The sequence below is a fragment of the Python bivittatus genome, unplaced genomic scaffold (genome assembly GCF_059951505.1).
Source record: "Python bivittatus isolate LINGU-HERP-01145 unplaced genomic scaffold, Pbiv_v1 ctg000440_np1212, whole genome shotgun sequence".
NCBI lineage: Eukaryota > Metazoa > Chordata > Lepidosauria > Squamata > Pythonidae > Python > Python bivittatus.
In genome coordinates, this window is record NW_028277063.1 from 45,888 (window position 1) to 64,463 (window position 18,576).

General features: G+C 36.8%; 1 protein-coding gene across 1 annotated transcript; it reads left to right on the forward strand.

The window, feature by feature from the left end:
- The first annotated feature begins 5,375 nt into the window (after nucleotides 1-5,375).
- Nucleotides 5,376-13,730, forward strand: LOC103056034 (vomeronasal type-2 receptor 26-like). Its single transcript, XM_088142360.1, has 5 exons — nucleotides 5,376-5,663; nucleotides 8,448-9,308; nucleotides 9,925-10,152; nucleotides 11,312-11,438; nucleotides 12,829-13,730. The coding sequence occupies exons 1-5, from the start codon at nucleotides 5,400-5,402 to the stop codon at nucleotides 13,728-13,730; spliced, it is 2,382 nt and encodes a 793-aa protein (XP_087998486.1). The 5' UTR covers nucleotides 5,376-5,399.
- Nucleotides 13,731-18,576: the final 4,846 nt, after the last annotated feature.

Here is an 18,576-nt window from a genome sequence, read left to right on the forward strand (position 1 = left end):
GTTTATACTTTTGGTATAATCCAATTAAATCCTTAGTATCAGCCTCACTCCTAGTGATTATATGTATTATTATTGGAAACAAATTTACAGTTGTTGGTACCTGGCTATTTTTTGATGTCATAGAATTTGAATAAACCTGTTTCAAGACCCTACATTTGACCAGAAAATAAACTGTGAATGATTATTTATTTGTTTAATTGAAATCAGAGATATCCAATAATAAGTAATGATTCAAATAATAGGAAAAAAAATACATGCTAGAATTATCCATTAGGAAACATAGCTAATGGGTGTCAGAGTCTGCACACTCAATCCCAAAGTTCAGTAAATCCTCTGGAGACAAAAGGTTCCATCAGAGATTTCTTTATTTAGGAGAAGCACACAGCATCATAGTTTGTTGAGTCTGACTCAAAGTAGCAAAGCCTTGTCTTTTTAAGCCCAACTTCCCCCCCTTCTAGGTTTCTATTCCCACTTGCAGCTCTTCGTGCCTTGCTCCAGTTCTCACACCTCCTGGCCTTGGATGTCTGGTTCAAGATAGAGATAACGGCACCTGGCCTCCTCTTTCCCCTCCTTTTATGGCAGGTCAAGCAAACGGTTAGAATAACATTCCCAGCATTTCACTATTGATCTATAGTTAGCAATAAAAGCAAAAGTATGGTTAGTAATCAAAGCACATTAAAACAATTGAAGATTCTGGTTTGCGTAGATCCTGACAATGGGAGTAGCCATGAGAGAATGAACAGGAAGCCATTCTGTTCCAAATCACCCCTGTTGGATGAAAGATGGGCATGGAATGACTGGAGGTCATGGAAATTAAGGCCTAGGCATCAAAACTCATTGTTACCTTTTATTATATGAAGGCATTATGGAATATAGCTGAGTGAGAATAACACTCACAGATCAGAAGGAAACCATTTCTCCCATGGTCTCATCTCCAAAAACAGAGCAAAACTGTCATAGTTTCCAGACGTCATCTAAATTAAATCTGTCAGTGAGAGTCTAGCATGCTGTACTGTTAAACAGTTTGATAAGAGACAGAAGACAGGTTAGTGAATTCAGCCCTTCATTCAACGCCTCCTCATGCTTTTTCTCCAATGACATGGTCTAGCTTCTAACATTGTCCAGTTGGCTTTCATCTTCAGGGACAGGGTGCTTGACAGGTTTCAGCAATTTCTCAATCTGCACCTAGGGCTGAATTAATTTTTAACTCTGCTATTTTAATCCTTCTTGGGTAGAATGATTAGATTTGGAATTCAAGGTCATAGGTCTGGTTTTTCCTCATGGATGTAATACGTTAATAACCATGAATGAAATAAGATACGTCCTGCTGTTGTGAATGAAGTGCATGATGCACGAGTGAAAACTGGGAGAGAAGGAAAGAACTAAATGGTACTTATTGATACAAGAGCCAGAGATATGTGCATGTTCTGACCAATAGATATACTTGAGTTCTGATCAATAAACATACATAAGCCCTAATTCTATCATGGGCAGAGGACAATCTATGAGTCAAGATTAGGAAGGGAAATTAAATAATTCCATTTTATTTCTCTTGAGATAACCAGCCTTGCTCATCCTTGTCTCTTCTATTGTATACTAACCCTTCTAGTGCCCTACTCACTAAAGCTAGAGCTGAAAATCCTCAGGATGCTGGCTCAATTCAAGACTCAAGATATGATACCCAGGAACAACATTAGAGCTTTCTGTCCAGAAGAGTGCAGTGCTAGGAACAGCTAAGATGCTGTGCATAACCCTCCAACTCCCAGGCCTCTGGTAGAGGATCCAAGATTGAGGAAGACACATACCACCCACAGGGGTGAGAGGGGAATTTTTATATACACACATACACATATATATACACACACATACACACATATTGAAAACCAATAGTCAAATTTGTAGCAATAATAATATTATTCTTTTTCTTTTTTATTATTAGTTATTTCTAGTCCCTATCTGATTTTAATGTGTTGATGTATTAATAAACAACGGAAAGCATCAACATGTGTGATTTCCTAAGTCAATATGTGGCCCACAGGGATCCTTATGTACCATTAAGTACCCCCCATTTCTATTTTAGTTTGACCTCACTGCCCTAGAGGAAACCTTCAATCCTGCTCTTTTCTGTTAGGACAACAGAACCCCGATTCCACTAGCAGAGTACGCTTCTATAATTCTTGATCAATGTGGTCCTTTTGTATGTGTGTCGGTCACAGGCTGGAAAACTTCTCTGTGAATACATACTTTATATAATATTGTTAAAATACATGGTCATCTATTTTACACTGCATCTGACTCAAGAAGAGGCCGAAAAACAAAAACCTATTCATGCTGGCACAAGATATATGGCTTCAAGAGTTGTACCTGAGCCAGGATCTCTTTCATTAAAGTAGCAGAAGAATCCTCCTCCACCATCTTGCCTAGCTCAGCAGATAGTGGCATAGTTGAAATTGAGCCAGCTGTTGAACGCTTAGGTCTAGTTGCCATTCCAACAGCTGTTAAAAACAAAATAAAATGTAATGAAGAGTTTTATTTATCGAATGATGAAAATCCTTATCCACACAGTCCAATAATACAGAAGTTTGAAAGCCTTTAATCAGGAGAGAGACGAGACACATGCGCTCATTACGGCATCCCAAACATGAAGTGAGATTATGTTTCATAGGCGATGAAGGTTGTGTTTCAGAATTAAAATAAAAATCAATAAGTAAACAGGAGCAAGATAGATCCTGGTTGAAAAGTATCTGCAATTCCTTTGAGCATCATGCCATAACCACAGGAAGTTAATAGTAATACCTTCTGATGTGTTGACATCTTATTTGAAGATGGTGCTTGAAAAATAGTCAACATAATTTCAAACACTGACAAGGAATTTTGGTGAAGGGTGTTTTGGTAGAATGGAAAAACTGAGCTGGAACTAAAAAAAAGCCCAAATTTCTTCTTATCTGCCTGAAGCTTGGAATAGAATAGGGCTCTAGGGAGGATATAATAGCTGACAAAGAAATGGTGGGAGTTTTTCTTCCAAAAATTCATAAACCAAAGTATTCTTGACAAAAAAAGAAAAAAAACCCTCCACAAACTTTAAAAGAATGAATCTCCTCAAACATTTAAAAAGAAAGAAGGAAAAAAGTCTAACAGAACTTTCCTCAGTAGATTCCAGTGATGCATGGAACTGCTGAATTTTATAGGAAATTTCAAGACTTTTGAAGTTTGTAAATGATATGACAGTTTAGAGGTTTCTCTAGGGACCAGAAAATACTGGCGTGGAATTTCCCCCTTATTGTTGTTTGTTTGAAAGATGGAATTTAAAAGATCATTGTAGCTATTGTAATGGGTCCATAAAAGTCAAAAAGTGACATCTTAGGAGAAAAATATTAGGAGTATTTTGAAGGTTTTGTGGGAAAATAAACCTTCAAGTCATGATTGCAAAAAAGAAAAAAAATGAAATAAAAACTAACAAAATAGAACAAATCAGAACAAAATATACATATTACTTAAACATGTAAGATATGTATCTTAAGTATTATCAAATATAGCACACAGTCTGTAAGGACAGAACATGCACTCAGACATCTCATGAATCTTCTGAACAGAGAACTGCGTCGTTTAGGGCTTGCTTGGAAATCATTTGTGATATACCTTTGGCCACATTAGGAAAGTATAATCTTAGCTGAACAGTTAGGTGTCATGGGCCATTCTTAAATGATTCATCTGATTGAGAACTGGAAGAAGTTGTTCAGGAAACTCAAAGATTTCATGTTGATCTGGAAAAAGTTTCAGCTATAGCCAGAATATTCAGGGGAAACTCCTCATCTTCATAGAGCACAACTAAGTCACTTCCAAGGTAGCTTTGATTTGATTTCTGGAAATGGTCATAATCCCACAGGGGAAAGATGGAACGTTAATGGATATGTGCAGTATAGTCTCAACAAAGCTGACTCAAACCTGACATTGATTTGGAGGGATCCAAAACATCCTTTCTCTAGTTTTACAGGGACTAGAAGTTTTTGATGAAAGTTATTCTTTGTCCTATAATTATCAGAATCACTATGTTTGAATCCTATTTCTTTGGAAGTATCTAAGCTACATGAAGCTTTCTTAAAAAAACAAGTCAGTAAATCAACACCCACCCCATAAACAACATCTGCTTTTCTACTCCATGTTATATTCACCTTCTGCCACTGAGACTTTGGAAAATACCTGCAGGGGGGAAAGAGCCATCATTGGGAGTTTTTAAATTTTTAAACGTCACCATTAAATACATCCTCAGATTTTTTCAAAACCTTCTTCATTCTGTTGGATGGAGAGTTTCCTTAGTTTTTGTCAAGAAAATATTGCTTCTAGTGAGTACAGACATTTTTATGTTGACCATGCAGTTGAACAGAGGTCCTTCTGGCTTAAGTCTGCTGGCATTCAAAATAGGTTTCCTATTCCCCTTTCTTTCTGATTCTATCAATGGGGGTTGGAAAGCCATGTGCAGTCAGCCTTCCAGAGCTCCAGGGAAATTCCAGGAAAACTCTGGAGAAAATGTGCTCCTTGGAGGATTTTATTCAGACACATTTCCTGATTTGCCCTTGTACACTTTCACAAAACCTCCAGATTTCTTCCTAATGGGACTGTAAGTATACTTTTCCTCTTCAGACTACAGTCATTTCATCTTCAGAGCAAAGTGACAGACTAAGTGTGAAAGGTAGACAGCACAGGATCAGGTGCTGCGGATACCCCTTGGGGGGTGCAGAATTGGCAGTGTTAGAATACAACCAAAGGATCAGAAGCTACTAGATGACCCACAAAATAGAAAAATGGGATCTACACATAATGTGTTTTACCTGCCGTGAGTTCTATCACACCCTTTGGAACTGCCTTTTCACTAGAAACTCTTACAGAATTAATGGTCCAAAGCACACCTAATGTTAATCTTGCTTTCCTACCCATCACAAAAATGGATGTATCACAGCTCAGTTCAAGTGGGTCCATTGAATTCTCTATTTCCATTCTCCAAATGCAAAATTGGGAGATTTTATTATATATTGTGAGTGGGAGACAGAATTACTATCTGGTAGTAAGAGATGAAGGAAGCAATTAGAAAGAAGAATTGAAAGGGCTGGGCAAAAACATGCTTCTGACTTCAGGGTTAAAGTATATTGATTTAGGTCCTTAACTGCAATTTTAATACTGTTTTCTTCCTTGAAGTTTAAAAAGTGCACTGTTGGGACTTTCCATGATAAAGTTTTTAGGAGGGAGGGGATTTGAGTTGGAAGTCACCTTTAAGTAGTTAGTGAAACTGCTGATATAGTTTCCAGCTTGTTGCCTTGTTATTTCTTCCTAATATTCTAATCTCCATTAACATAAATTCCCATTTCAGCAAAATTCCCAAAAACTACCAGCATGTTCTTTCCATGATTTTTGCCATTCATGACATCAACAGCAACATCAACCTGTTATCCAATACCACATTTGGATTGGAGGTCTATAATAATAATTTTAATGCAATGGTGGCTACTAAGAACATGCGAGATCTTCTATTTCAGCAACAAGGGAATCGCATCAACTACAATTGTGTCAGAAGGAGGAAGAAGAAGCTCCTGGCTACCATTGGTGGCCTCACCTCCCAAAACTCCATCCAGATGGCCCACATTTTGAATGCTTATAAGATTCCCCAGGTATGTACATATGACAGAAATCTTTTGTAGCTTTTGGAAATTTGGAGTCATTGCCTTGATCCTCATTCAGAGTTTGTATGGTTAAAGCATATTACTTAGTAAAGTGTAATGTGAATAGAAGATGAAAGTGTAAAGGACAAAAACGTTAAAATAGTTGGGAGAAGAAAATATGGACAGGGCTAATATAAAATACTGTAAGAATCACAAAACTATGTTGAATTTCATGTATCTGTGCCCAAAGTTTTTTAGCTTTACTACAAGTCCACCACATGTGGTAAAATGTTCCTTTCATTCGGAGACATTTCCAACATTTATCTGAAATTTTTTTATAACTTTTTGCTAATTTCTGTGGTGTCAAAGTACCACCTAAACATCATCTTATAAAAGTTCTCCTTTAAATTGTAACAATGAAAATGTTAGATCTTTGGTCCATATTTTTTCCCATTTTTCTAATGGGATGTCGTGTCCAATATTTTGGCCCACTTGGCCATGCAAGTTTTAACCTGTTCATTTTTTAAAATTTATTTGTAACAACATTTTGTACATTTTTGTAATAATATGATCATTATTTGGATAAAGTTGTTTTTCAAATTCTGATTCTTCTTTATTAAATTTATAATTCTTTTTATCTAGCTTGAATCGTTCATTCAATTGTAAATAAGTAAACCAGTTACATATAATGCCTCCATTTCCTAGTTCATCTCTAGATTTTAGTATAGGCCCTCCGCTTTGGTCAAATTTTAATAAATCTTTGTATCTTAACCATTTTGCCTGATCTCCTGAGCTTTCTCATCTTGATATAGCTTCTTGTGGCAATATCCAATTCAGTATGTTTGGAAATAACCTTCTTTTGTATTTGTCTCATATTTTGAGTAACCTTTTTCTGATAATATGATTGTTAAATTCTTTATTCATTTTAATTTTTTTGTACCAAATATAAGCATGCCAACCAAATTTAATTTCATGACCTTCTAATTGTAAAAGCTTTTGATTGTCCAATGTTAACCAATCTTTAATCCATAGAAAACAACATGCTTCAAAATATAGCTTAAAGTCAGCCTCCTCTCTCTTTGGCATCTTGTAATAATTTAAATTTAATTCTAGTTTTTTTCCCTTGCCATATAAATTTCGAAATATCCTTTTGCCATATCTTAAATTTTTTTTCTTTTATTATAATTGGAATTGTTTGGAACAAAAATAGCATCTTTGGTAGTATGTCCATTTTAATTATGGATATTCTTCCTAAAAGGGATAATTGTAACTTATTCCATCTCTCTAGATCTAATTTAATCTCAGACTATATTTTCTCATAATTGTTATGAAATAGTGTGTTGTTTTTGGCTGTATTATACCCAAATATCTGATTTTCTTTTCTATTGTAAAACCAGTTTTTGCTTTCAAAATTTCTTGTTTCTGTGTCATATTATTACTTAAAATTTTCAAGAAAAAGAATTTTTTTTAATTAGGTCTTGTGGATAATGAACAACAAGAAAAATACAAGACTTTAATGCTTTATATGATTACTGCAGCCAGACTAATATATGCTCAATATTGGAAAAAGGAAACTATTCCGACAAAGGTGGAATGGATGATCAAACTTATTGAATTAGCACAAATGGCAAAACTGACATGCCTATTGAAAGTTGATAGTATTTGGAAATTTAAAGAAATGTGGCAACCATTACTAGACTATCTGTATTTAATTGATGAAAATGAAGCAATGACAGTGAGTTTCTTATTGTAAAGGATGTGAATGAATAGAAATAAATAGTATACCAAGAGCTTAAAATTATCGGGAGCTATATAAGGGGGTTAAAGTTATATCGATAGCTAATTTAGTCAGAAACGTTTAGTTTAGAGAACTCTGTTCATAAGGCTATAATTTTTCTCTATTGTTTTGGAAAAAGAATGTCAAAAATGGATAATGACAAAAAGTGCTATCAACATAATCTATTACAACAAGATGTTTAGAAAGAGATGTTGATTTTATTGTACGTTATTCTAAATGTGGAAAAATATTTTGTATAAATATTTGTTTAAAGAATAAAAGAAAAATTAAAAAAAAGAAAAACAACTATGTTGAATGAAAGGCTGGATTTCAGAGGGAAATTTATAGCATTGCATCTTATGTCATGAATCTCCTCAAGTAATTTCTACATTTCTACATTTCTACATTTAGAATAACGTACAATAAAATCAACATCTCTTTCTAAACATCTTGTTGTAATAGATTATGTTGATAGCACTTTTTGTCATTATCCATTTTTGACATTCTTTTTCCAAAACTCCTCAAGTAATTCTCCAATATACTAAATACTGTATTTGGAGATACATGGGAAACTGTGACTCAACCATTTTGTTCTAAGTAGAGACAGAATTGCTCTCAGATTAAAATGGGCCTAATCTAAGAGCAGTGGGAAAAAGTCTCATAATTAATGTAATGTTGAGTTGTAACATTTGTTGAAATTGGAACATATGATGAACATGTGGAACTCCACCTGTTTCTTGACTTTAGCTCCCATCAGCTTTCTCCAAGATCTCTAATGATGAGGGATGAAAAGAACTGAAGACCAACAATCTCTGAAAGATCAGAAATTTGAATCCTGAGGCTTTCCACTTTAATAGTTTATGTGATTCTTTCTTATTTAATCAGTCTTCAACTAAACTAACATGCAGAATTCACATACAGACTGAAAGGCAATTTTTTCTCTTCAACACAAAAGGTGCATGTCTCAATTTTAATGCTTCTTTTTATGTTTCCTTCATTATTTTTCTGTACTACAGCTCAGTTATGGCTCCTTTGATCCAATCCTAAGTGACAAAACTCGCTTCCCTTCCTTCTTCCGCATGGTTCCCAGTGAAAACTTACAATATGAGGGGATTGTTCATTTACTGAACCATTTTGGATGGAACTGGATTGGCCTCTTAGTACCAGAGGATGAAAGCGGGGAAACCTTTCTTCAAAATCTCCAGCCAAAGCTCTTTCAGAATGACATCTGCCTAGCTTTCCTGCAAATAATCCCAATAATGAAAACTTACACAGGAAATAGACATTCCTTTATTAAAAGGCTGGGAAAGATAGGCAGTGCTATCTCAGAGCTCAGAATCAGCGTGTTCCTTGTTTATGGAGATTTCCAGTCTACAGAGGGTTTTCAGATCATTCTGCATAGCTTTGAATTTGCCTTCAAGAATCCACTGGATCATAGAGTCTGGATCATAACTGCTCAGTGGGACTTCACAACGGCATTTTCTTGGCGTAAATTTGCATTGCAAACTTTCAATGGCACATTATTCTTTTCACTCCATACAAACACTGTGCCAGGATTTCAGGAGTTTCTTGAGAGTATAAATCCTTTCACTCATTCCCTTCCTTTTATCTATCAATTCTGGTGTTCTGTATTTCTCTGTTCATTCCCCCAGCATGATCTGCATCTAGGAAAAGAAAGGAACTGCACTGGGAAGGAAGAATTAAGGAGACTCCCCAACTCTGTTTTTGACATGCAGATGTCTGGAGAAAGCTACAATATCTACAATGGGATTTATTCTGTGGCACATGCTTTGCACTCTTTGCATTCAGAAAGAGCAAAGCGGGTATCCCTAAGGATTTCAAAGAAACTTAATTCCTGGGAAGTTCAACCTTGGCAGGTAGATGTCCCCAACAGCCAGGCCTTAATTTGCCATTCCAGAGCTCTGACATGATAAAACAGCTAAAAAGGCACATCTGTCCCTTAATTCCCAGGAATGCCTAGAATCAGGCCTCCATTGGTTGCCGAAATCTCAGATTCTAAATAGATGATGAAATCAGTCAGGCAGAGCTTCTCAGGCATCCATAAGACACACTAGAACTAATGGAGGAAATTGGAAAATTCCCTAAATGACAGTTTTAGAATGAATCCCAAATTGCTAGTGTTTACCCCCAGGAGAAAGAAAATGTATTTGCATTGTGAGGAATGAAGGGGAATCTATCACTGGAAACTTTATAGGCATGCACTCGATGGTCAAGTGTTCCTAACTTTGTCATAGTTCACGTCTCATCCTATTTCATTCCCACTGACCAAATCCAAATTCTAAGAATGTGCGAGTAAAATTAAATGGGTTTATCTTTTTGAAGTACTCATAAATCTTTAACCATTGTATCTATCTTACCATAATTTTAATGCTTTCTTGCCTAGAAAGTAGTGAGATAATTTTATCCCATCTCTTGTTATCTGATCTTGTGTCTCATTTACCTTCCTTAACTTTTGCCCTCCCTCAAATCCAGCTTCACTGCCTTCTGAGACATGTGCGTTTTAACAACACTGTGGGAGATGAAATCTTCTTTGATGAAAAGGGGGACTTTGACTCCAGATATGACATCTTCAACTTGGTCACGTTCCACAATCAATCCTTCCAGAGAGTGCGGATTGGGAGGATGGACCCCAAAGCTCTTGAGCAGAAGAAGTTCACCATCAGGGAAAGTGCCATTGTGTGGAATCACAAGTTTCAGCAGGTATGTCTTCAGGGGGTGTGCAGTTGTGTCCAGAAGATGTGTTAGTCTGGACACTTGAGCATCTACATGTTTCCTGAATGTTTGGGTTTCTCTTCTCAAAAATAATTCAGCTGTTGATTCTGATTAATATTAGAAAATGCATTTTTCCTACTTACAGTTTTTCCAAGAGATTTGATACAAGAATAGACCAGAAAATATATAAAGGTATTTGATTCAAATGTTTTTCTGGTCCAGCTGCCTATGTTTCTTTCATATATGTTTAAAGAATAATAGATTCAAAGTAAAGAATAGAAGTAAAAAATAATCAAAGAAATCTTAGTTGGAAATTTCTATTACATAGTTAAGAAGCATGAGCTGAGAAGAGACCTTTTTCTATTATTCTTCAAAAGAGTCATCACTCATGTAAAGAAAAAAGAATACTTAATTTTAGTTTGACCAGAAACAAAATCAAAAGCTTCCATTGCAAGTTTCCTGAGATTTTTCTTGCTTTCCATTTCCCTAGAAAAGCACACACTGCAAAATTTTCTAGAAATAATATTGTATTTCATTTCATTTCATTTTACATTTCATTCTAAAGTTGGGCACATTTTGTTATGAGAATATCTTAAGAAGAAATGGATCCAAAATTGTATGGATAGGAAATCATGACCAGAGAGAGAGAGAGAGAGAAGGAGAGAGGAAGGAAGGAAGGAAGGAAGGAAGGAAGGAAGGAAGGAAGGAAGGAAGGAAGGAAGGAAGGAAGGAAGGAAGGAAGGAAGGAAGGAAGGGCTCCCACTGAGAATTCTCCTTTGGCTCTTACTGACATTTTTGTGCAATTCACCATTATGTGTAGGAACCCTTTTCTAATAGTATCAAAATCAGCCCCAGTGCTAATATTCCATGTGAAGAAACTGAAACAATTGGAGTGTTCTACTCTAAGAGATAGTCAGAAATTGAAACCATTCCTTGCTCCTTTATGAGCCCTATGAGAGAGAGAGAGAGAGAAAAAAAAATGAAAACCTTAAAGTCCCATTTTAAAGTTGGGACATTCTGAGGCAAGCACATTTTATACAATCTGATTATTTAATCAGCTCCTCTCCAGTTCCATTGTAAATAAAGTGGAGTATTTCCAAAGGCTGCATGAAGCCTAACCCTAACCCTTTCTTATGCTTCTTCCTAGGTACCTCCCCGTGCCAGATGTGTTGAGAGTTGCCCCAATGGGTACAGCAGGATTGTCAATCAGGGGAAGCATTCTTGTTGTTACAATTGCAGTAAATGTCCTGATGGAACGATCTCAGTCCAGATCGGTAAGTTTAAAAAACAACAGCAGTGAAATAGAATTCTGGAATTCAAAATAAAAGTTGAAATTCTGGAGTAGAAAATTATGTATCCAGTTTCTAGAATGGAACTTTAAAGCTTCCCTCCTCTACATAACCTCCACTTTCAATCCTGTAACTAATTCAATGTATAAATATCAAAATTCGTTTATACTTATACATCAAAATTCCATGTAAAATATTAAAGAAGAAACATATAGTACACTATAATAATAAAAGAATAAAACAGAGCTAATTGTCTTTTGTCATGGAACAATACTTAAAAGTAGACAGGGATGTTCCAAAGACCGATGTTACATGGTAAGTAATTCTGTCCTCTCCTTCTGGAAGTTTAGCTTCAAGAAATGCTGCTTCATGTCTTGTAAGGCCCTTTCAGACTCTTGTCTGAAAATCCACAATAGGCCAGGTTTAAAGCTGTTCTTTTTTTCCATGAGGAGTCACTTGTTGATAACCATTAAGTGGGATCGAGATCTGACCACCCACTCATGTTAATTTTAGCTACTATTTCATTTATCAAGTCCTCTTATGGGCTTCTGTTGACACACAACCCAGCTAAAGAATCAATAATCACTAAGGAGTTTTCTGAAGAACTTGGACTGAATTAGCTCCAACATTCTTATACCTTTCTAGGCCCAAATCTTGAGTCTCACACACTTTTCAGTTCAGCACTTTGGCCCTAAAAAACTTGACTGAAGCAGGAACAAAATGATTTCCATGCTGTCTAGCAATTCTAATTACTGTATTAGAAGTGTTTTGTGCACAAGAGGATATTTATTTCCTTCCTCCTTCAAGGTACTAAAAGATTGAAATACCATATTTAATATTATTATTTCGTTCCCTGTAAATAGGGATCTGAGGTTCATAAACTGTGTTGAAAACTTATTTGTCTCAGGGAAAGAGTAGCCATATTATCTGCATTAAGCAAAAGAGGTTTTCATTTATTTCCTACCATAGGGGAATATCTTCATTTTCCATAGGGGATGAATAGGGTATTCTCAACCACTGGCTAAGAAAAGGTGCAGCATTCTAAATGGATGAATTTACTCACATAAATTAAGTTTAAAGTGTGTGTGTGTGGGGGGGGGGGGAGTGGTAGTATCATTTCAAAATAAATTAAATGTGCATATTCATTATATTATCTCCTACAATAATTTTTGAAATTCAGTTCTTTGTTCTCTAGGGGAAGGTGAAAGGACAAATAAATCTAGACAATGTTATTGAAAGAGAGCTGAAGATTTACGTATTTATGATAGCACAGCATCCCGTGCTGTTAAATAGAAAAGAATGATTTTAAAGGGTGTATGAATTGGAACTCTTTCTGTGTATTTGGAAATTACAGAGCTTTATTCCTTTATTTCAGATGCAGATCAATGTGTGAGGTGCCCAGAAGATCACTATTCCAATGAGGAAAACAATCAATGCATCCCCAAAATGTTCAGCTACTTGTCCTTCAGGGAACCCTTAGGAATCGTTCTGACTTCCTTTGTTCTTTTCTTTTCAGCGACCTCCATTATTGTGGCAATCATTCTTATTCTGCACTGGGACACGCCCATTGTCAAAGCCAACAACAGGAGTATCACGTGTATCCTGCTTTCCTCTCTCCTGCTTTGCTTTCTCTGCTCCTTTCTGTTCATGGGTTGGCCTGGAGAAGTGACCTGCTTTCTTCAACAAACTATGTTTGCCATCATTTTCTCCATCTGTGTTTCCTGCATCTTGGCCAAAACCATCATGGTAGTTCTGGCCTTTCTGGCCACCAAGCCAGGAAACCAGATGAGGAAGTGGGTAGGGAAAAGACTGGCAGGATTTGTCATTGTCTTCTGTTCTTTCCTTCAAATTGGCTTGTGTGTGGTATGGCTGGCCACCTCTCCTCCCTTCCCAGAGCTGGACGTGCATTCCCAGACTGATGAGATCATAGTGCAATGCAATGAAGGCTCAAATATGATGTTCTACATTGTCCTGGGCTATTTGGGGCTGCTGGCCAGCATCAGTTTCACTGTGGCTTTCTTTGCTAGGAAGCTGCCTGATACATTCAATGAAGCCAAGCTGATCACCTTCAGCATGCTTGTGTTTTGCAGTGTTTGGGTGTCCTTCATCCCCGCCTATCTGAGCACGAAGGGGAAATACATGGTGGCTGTGGAGATCTTCTCCATCCTGGCCTCTACTACTGGCCTCTTGGGCTGCATCTTTCTCCCCAAGTGCTACATCATTGTCTTGAAGCCGCATCTGAACATGAAAGAACATCTGACGAGGAGGGTATTGTAACAGTCCTATTGAAATGCCTGTTCTTTGCCAATTTTCTGATGAGCACTTTTTTCTCTTATTAATGTTGAAGTAGGCCTTATGATTTGATTAAAATATTAATTAATAGTAAGACTTCATAATTAACATAAAAATGACGTTTTTTGTAATATAGAAAGATTGTGCAGTCATGGTTCTACTGGAGTTCTGTTGTTGCACTGGATTCTTTTAGGATGTTGAGGACTAAGAAAAAGCCATGAACTACCTTGTAGACAATCCAGTTCACCCTGCTGGATAATGAGTTTCCCAGCTATCAACCAATTTCCTCACATTTGTAGCAAATATATTTCCAAACCTTCCTTTTTTCCCAACTGGAGGGAGAAATGGTTCCACTTTTTGTGTTCCTTTTTTTTTTTAACCATCTACAGACTGATGGGTTTGTATTGTGACAAAAGTCAGTGTGCGATGGAAAGAAAGGGTTAGCCTTCCCAGACAGAAAACATGAGCAGATAAGCTAATTCTACTTTATTGTAGGCTACATTAACAGAATCTTGCAAGTCTGAAAGTACAAATCTCCCATGGCCTTCTGTACAGCCTGAGCTAGGAGCCTCTTATTCCATCCATGATGCAGCTGTGGGATATGCCCTCTCTTATCTGACTGTTCCCTAGGCAGCATCTCTTTGCCCTCTCTCTCAAGGCCTTTCTCACATACCATTACCGAAAGAAACCAAAAGAGAAAATTGCTCTGGATTAGAAAGGAGGGAAAGGTTTTCACACTGAAGTCCTTCCCTGGATTCAGTGAACTGTAGAACTGATATAGAAAGTAGTAGTGCTATGCTCACACTGCATGATATACTCATAAAATAATGTATAATTTGCCCTAATATGTCTGTCTTTCAGAATATGGGGAAACTAAAGCTATGGAATTTCATTTTAATGTCTTCAGGCAGCCTAGTCATTGTATGTTCTCTACCTTTTGAACTTTTAATATAAATATATAGCAACTTGGTGATTAACTAGTGAAAATAATGTTTAGTCATGGGAACAAACTTCACAGTAGCTGAATTATTGGTAATCTTCAGCGGATGAATACGATAGTAAGGTTGAGAAAGTTGAATGCCAAAATGGGTCACACAGTCAAGAAAACTATCTTGATTTTCTTGTGCCCCTCCACATGGTCACCCTTGAAACTTCTTCTTGCACCTTGTACATTAATATAAGTGGCTTATGTAAAGGAATGAGAAGCAATAGAAATCCTTATAATAAAATAAAGGATGATACAAAGTTGGAGGAATAGCAAACACATTTGAAGAGAGATAGAATGTTTCAAGTGATCTTAATTGAACAAAATTAATTCAACAATTGTAATAATACTGAGGTTTGCCAAGTACAAACTCACATCAAGCTTGCTCATAGCCACAACATCTCCCCACACTCCTCCCTTAGCTTGCTATACCACTGAATCCCAAGATGGGAGTACAAATCTTTAGCACCCTAGGTCAGGCAGCTTTTAATGCAGCTCAGTGAAGAGACAGGCAATGACTTTTTTTTTTTTTTTGTATTCATTCCTGAGGTCCAAATTGTGTGCATTATTTATTTTCTCCCATTTGCCCTATGGAGAACATGGCAGTGATTTATGGGAGAGGAGTTATTCCTCCTACTCAAAGAGGGGAGGATTAAAATTGTTTCCTTTTGACATCAAATGGATAGAGAAGGATTGTTCAGTGTCGAGGTACCTTTACTGAATAAGGCAATGAAAAAAATAGATTTCTGTGGAGGAACATGATTCTCTAGATCCATTTCACCCAGGCTATGCAATGGTCTCTCTCAAAAGATCAGCTGAGTCTCCAGTCTTTGCACCTTGAGGAAAGGAGTGAATGACTTCCACTTTAGTCTGCTTAAACTTCAAGTTCGGTTAATAAATATCTTCACTTTAATTTAATAGTTTAATAGTTTAATAATAAATATCTTCACTTCTCTTTTGTCCTTTGATGAAAGAGAAAGTTTACTTTTAGCTTTTTGGAACTTTGTGTAAATAAAAAATCTAGTAATGCAGTATAAGGATGGCTGGATAGGGAGATAAGCTAGATAAACCTATGGATGGATCCTTCAACAATGCACGGTGAATGGATAGATAGACAGACAGACAGACAGACAGACAGACAGATATAGATCCTCTGAAGATTTTTATATTTTGAACTGTAAAAATTGCTCTGTTAGTTGGATTGGATTAACTGTTTATCAGCAGATGAAGAAGTATTCTTTGAGAATGTTAACTCTGACATTTCTTGTTTGTCTGTTCCTAAAGTTTCTGATTCACTGTATATCTAATTGTCCTCCAGGCACCATAAATTAAACACACACAAACATCAAATCCATATGTCAAATAAATTAAAATAGAAACATATACTGTAAAGGGGAGACTGAACATGTAGCACAGAAAAACTAAAGCTAAAAGGACCTTAAAACACTACTTAGTGGCATTAAATGCAAGGAATCAGGAATTCTGGAAGAATTAAAGGAATTGTTTGATGTTAATAGAAAAGTCAGAGATAGGTCTATATTCTGTTGGGAGAAAAATGCTCACCTAAAAGGAAAACCAAAGCATTTGGAGATAGAAACAACCAAGTTACGCTTGATGGGAAAATACTTACAGTGAGTCCCTGGGCTTCCTGCCACCAGCCTGCAGGAGAGAGCCCTGAGCAAGCCCACTCTTCACAGTATATAGATATTGTCAGTAGCATCTGCAACAGACAGATAACAGAAAGATAAAAGGGCTAATGCAATTACCCAGCACCTTTTCCTCTGGAATGCTTTGATAGGCTATTTGATTGACCTTACTTTCACTTTTCACACTTGGAGTATCCTTCCTGATATTATCAACATGTACATGAACATCGGGGTTTAAATTGTGATCTCCTATTACCCAATTCTAGATGCTTAAGGGCAAGTGTCTGGGCTATGTTAGTTGTCTCCAGTAGGTGTTAAGTTCTGCTTGTATACTATTGCTACTAAGCATCACAAAGAGCCATACTGAACAAAGGCACTAAATAACACAACTCTGTCTGCTTAATATGCTCCATACCACCAAAGGACCTTACAGATTTTCCCCCTCTGCAGCAGGGCAATATGAGGGTGGGGGCGCAGAATGATAATAGACAGACCAACCTGAGGATGAGCCCGCAGAGGACCTAATACAAACCTGCTGGCAACATCTGGGACATATGACACAGCAGGACCTGCAACAGGAGGGTCGACAGGCCAGACAAATATAAAAGAAAATTGCTAAAAGAAAAAGCAAAAGTCCTAAAGCTAGTATATTTTTAACCCACGCCCAGATAGAGGCAAAGTTGGGGATGTATGATAATAGTTTATGCTCCAAACTACCCTCTAGGACTTGAGCATTCTTCTTGGAGTCTAAAAACTGAGCCTGCTCTGAACCAGACCTTGTTGATTAATCTGTACACAGCAGGAGGAATTTAACAATTTACATTGTGCTTCTTGTGAAGCGAGCAAGTAATCTGGAGCCATTCCATTATTCATGCTAAGGTGGCGAATTTCTTCTACTTGTTTTTGTATAGTATGTCAACCATCTGTTACTGCATGTAAAGCTGATTCAGCTTCAACAGACACAATGATGATGGATACCAGTAATTCATATAGCCCTAAATTTGGTAGCGAAGCCCTCAGAAGAGTGTCTAGTCTCCTAGGAAAGCAGTTGGAGGTGTTTCCTACACAGGGGGCACTGAGGACCCTAGAACCTTAAGTCAAGCCAGATTCCTTGATTTACTAAACACAAGCAAGTTTTGCCATTTGTTGCATGTCATGCCTAACTCTAGAAGGTTATAGGAGGTGTTGATACTTAAAGATATATAGTATAACATATATACACGCTGTAATTATCATAAGTAAGTGTACTTTGCTACTATACTAAATAAAAACTATGTCCTGAGACATAGCCTGCTAAAACAATATATTGTTCCATCAAATTGTCACGATGGTCTGGGCCATACAACATCTTAGGACCATGACTGTCACCCCAGGTCATGCTGAAGTGCACTCTGCCCGATTTCACTTAATCCAAGTCTAAAATATGCTGCAAATCCGGCCAGTCTGTGTCAGAAAGATCTGTCATCTCTGCATTTATTAAAAATCAATTTACTTTTAAAAGGTAGATACCCGGCTCAAAAGACAATTTATGAAAATCATGTTTTCCAGATACAGAAGAAACGTGCATTTCAATCACAAACCAAACGGTAAAATCAGTGAATTCTTGCAGAGCAGAACGCCTCTGGATACTTGGCTTTAGAGTGGATATAGCAGCAGGGGTACGTATTTATTACGTATGTTTCATCTATATATTTAAATACATCTCCAACTCATCCTTTTGGGCTCCACAATGTTTTGCCAAATATAAAAAGGAATTAAAAGGAATCCTAGTTAGGGAACAATAGGAATAATAGGGAAATATAAGTAAGCCTAGTTTATATCAACATATACCTCCCCATTGCTTTCTATTCCCTCACTCTTTGCAAGAATTGAAGATGTTTTTCTAGATGGTGCAGGTCATATTGCAAAATATGGCAAGTTTGGATGTCACGTTCTCTGCTGCCCTGGATTATGTGAACACAGAGCCATGTGGTTTAGGGCTTGCTTGGAAATCATTGGTGATATATCTTTGGCCACATTAGGAAACTATAATCGTAGCTGAACAGTTAGGTGTCATGGGCCATTCTTTAATGATTCATCTGATTGAGAACTAGAAGAAGTTGTCCAGGAAACTCAAAGATTTTATGTTGATCTGGAAAAAGTTTCAACTATAGCCAGAACATTCAGGGAAAAGTCTTCATCTTCAACTAAGTCACTCCCA

What these genes read in the sequence shown, in the direction of transcription:
- LOC103056034 (XM_088142360.1), top strand. Translation starts at nt 5,400, where the DNA reads ATGATTTTTGCCATTCATGACATCAACAGCAACATCAACCTGTTATCC. An exon ending in GGAATCACAAGTTTCAGCAG is followed by an intron (nt 10,153 to 11,311) that starts GTATGTCTTCAG and finishes GCTTCTTCCTAG; the next exon opens with GTACCTCCCCGTGCCAGATG. An exon ending in AACGATCTCAGTCCAGATCG is followed by an intron (nt 11,439 to 12,828) that starts GTAAGTTTAAAA and finishes CCTTTATTTCAG; the next exon opens with ATGCAGATCAATGTGTGAGG.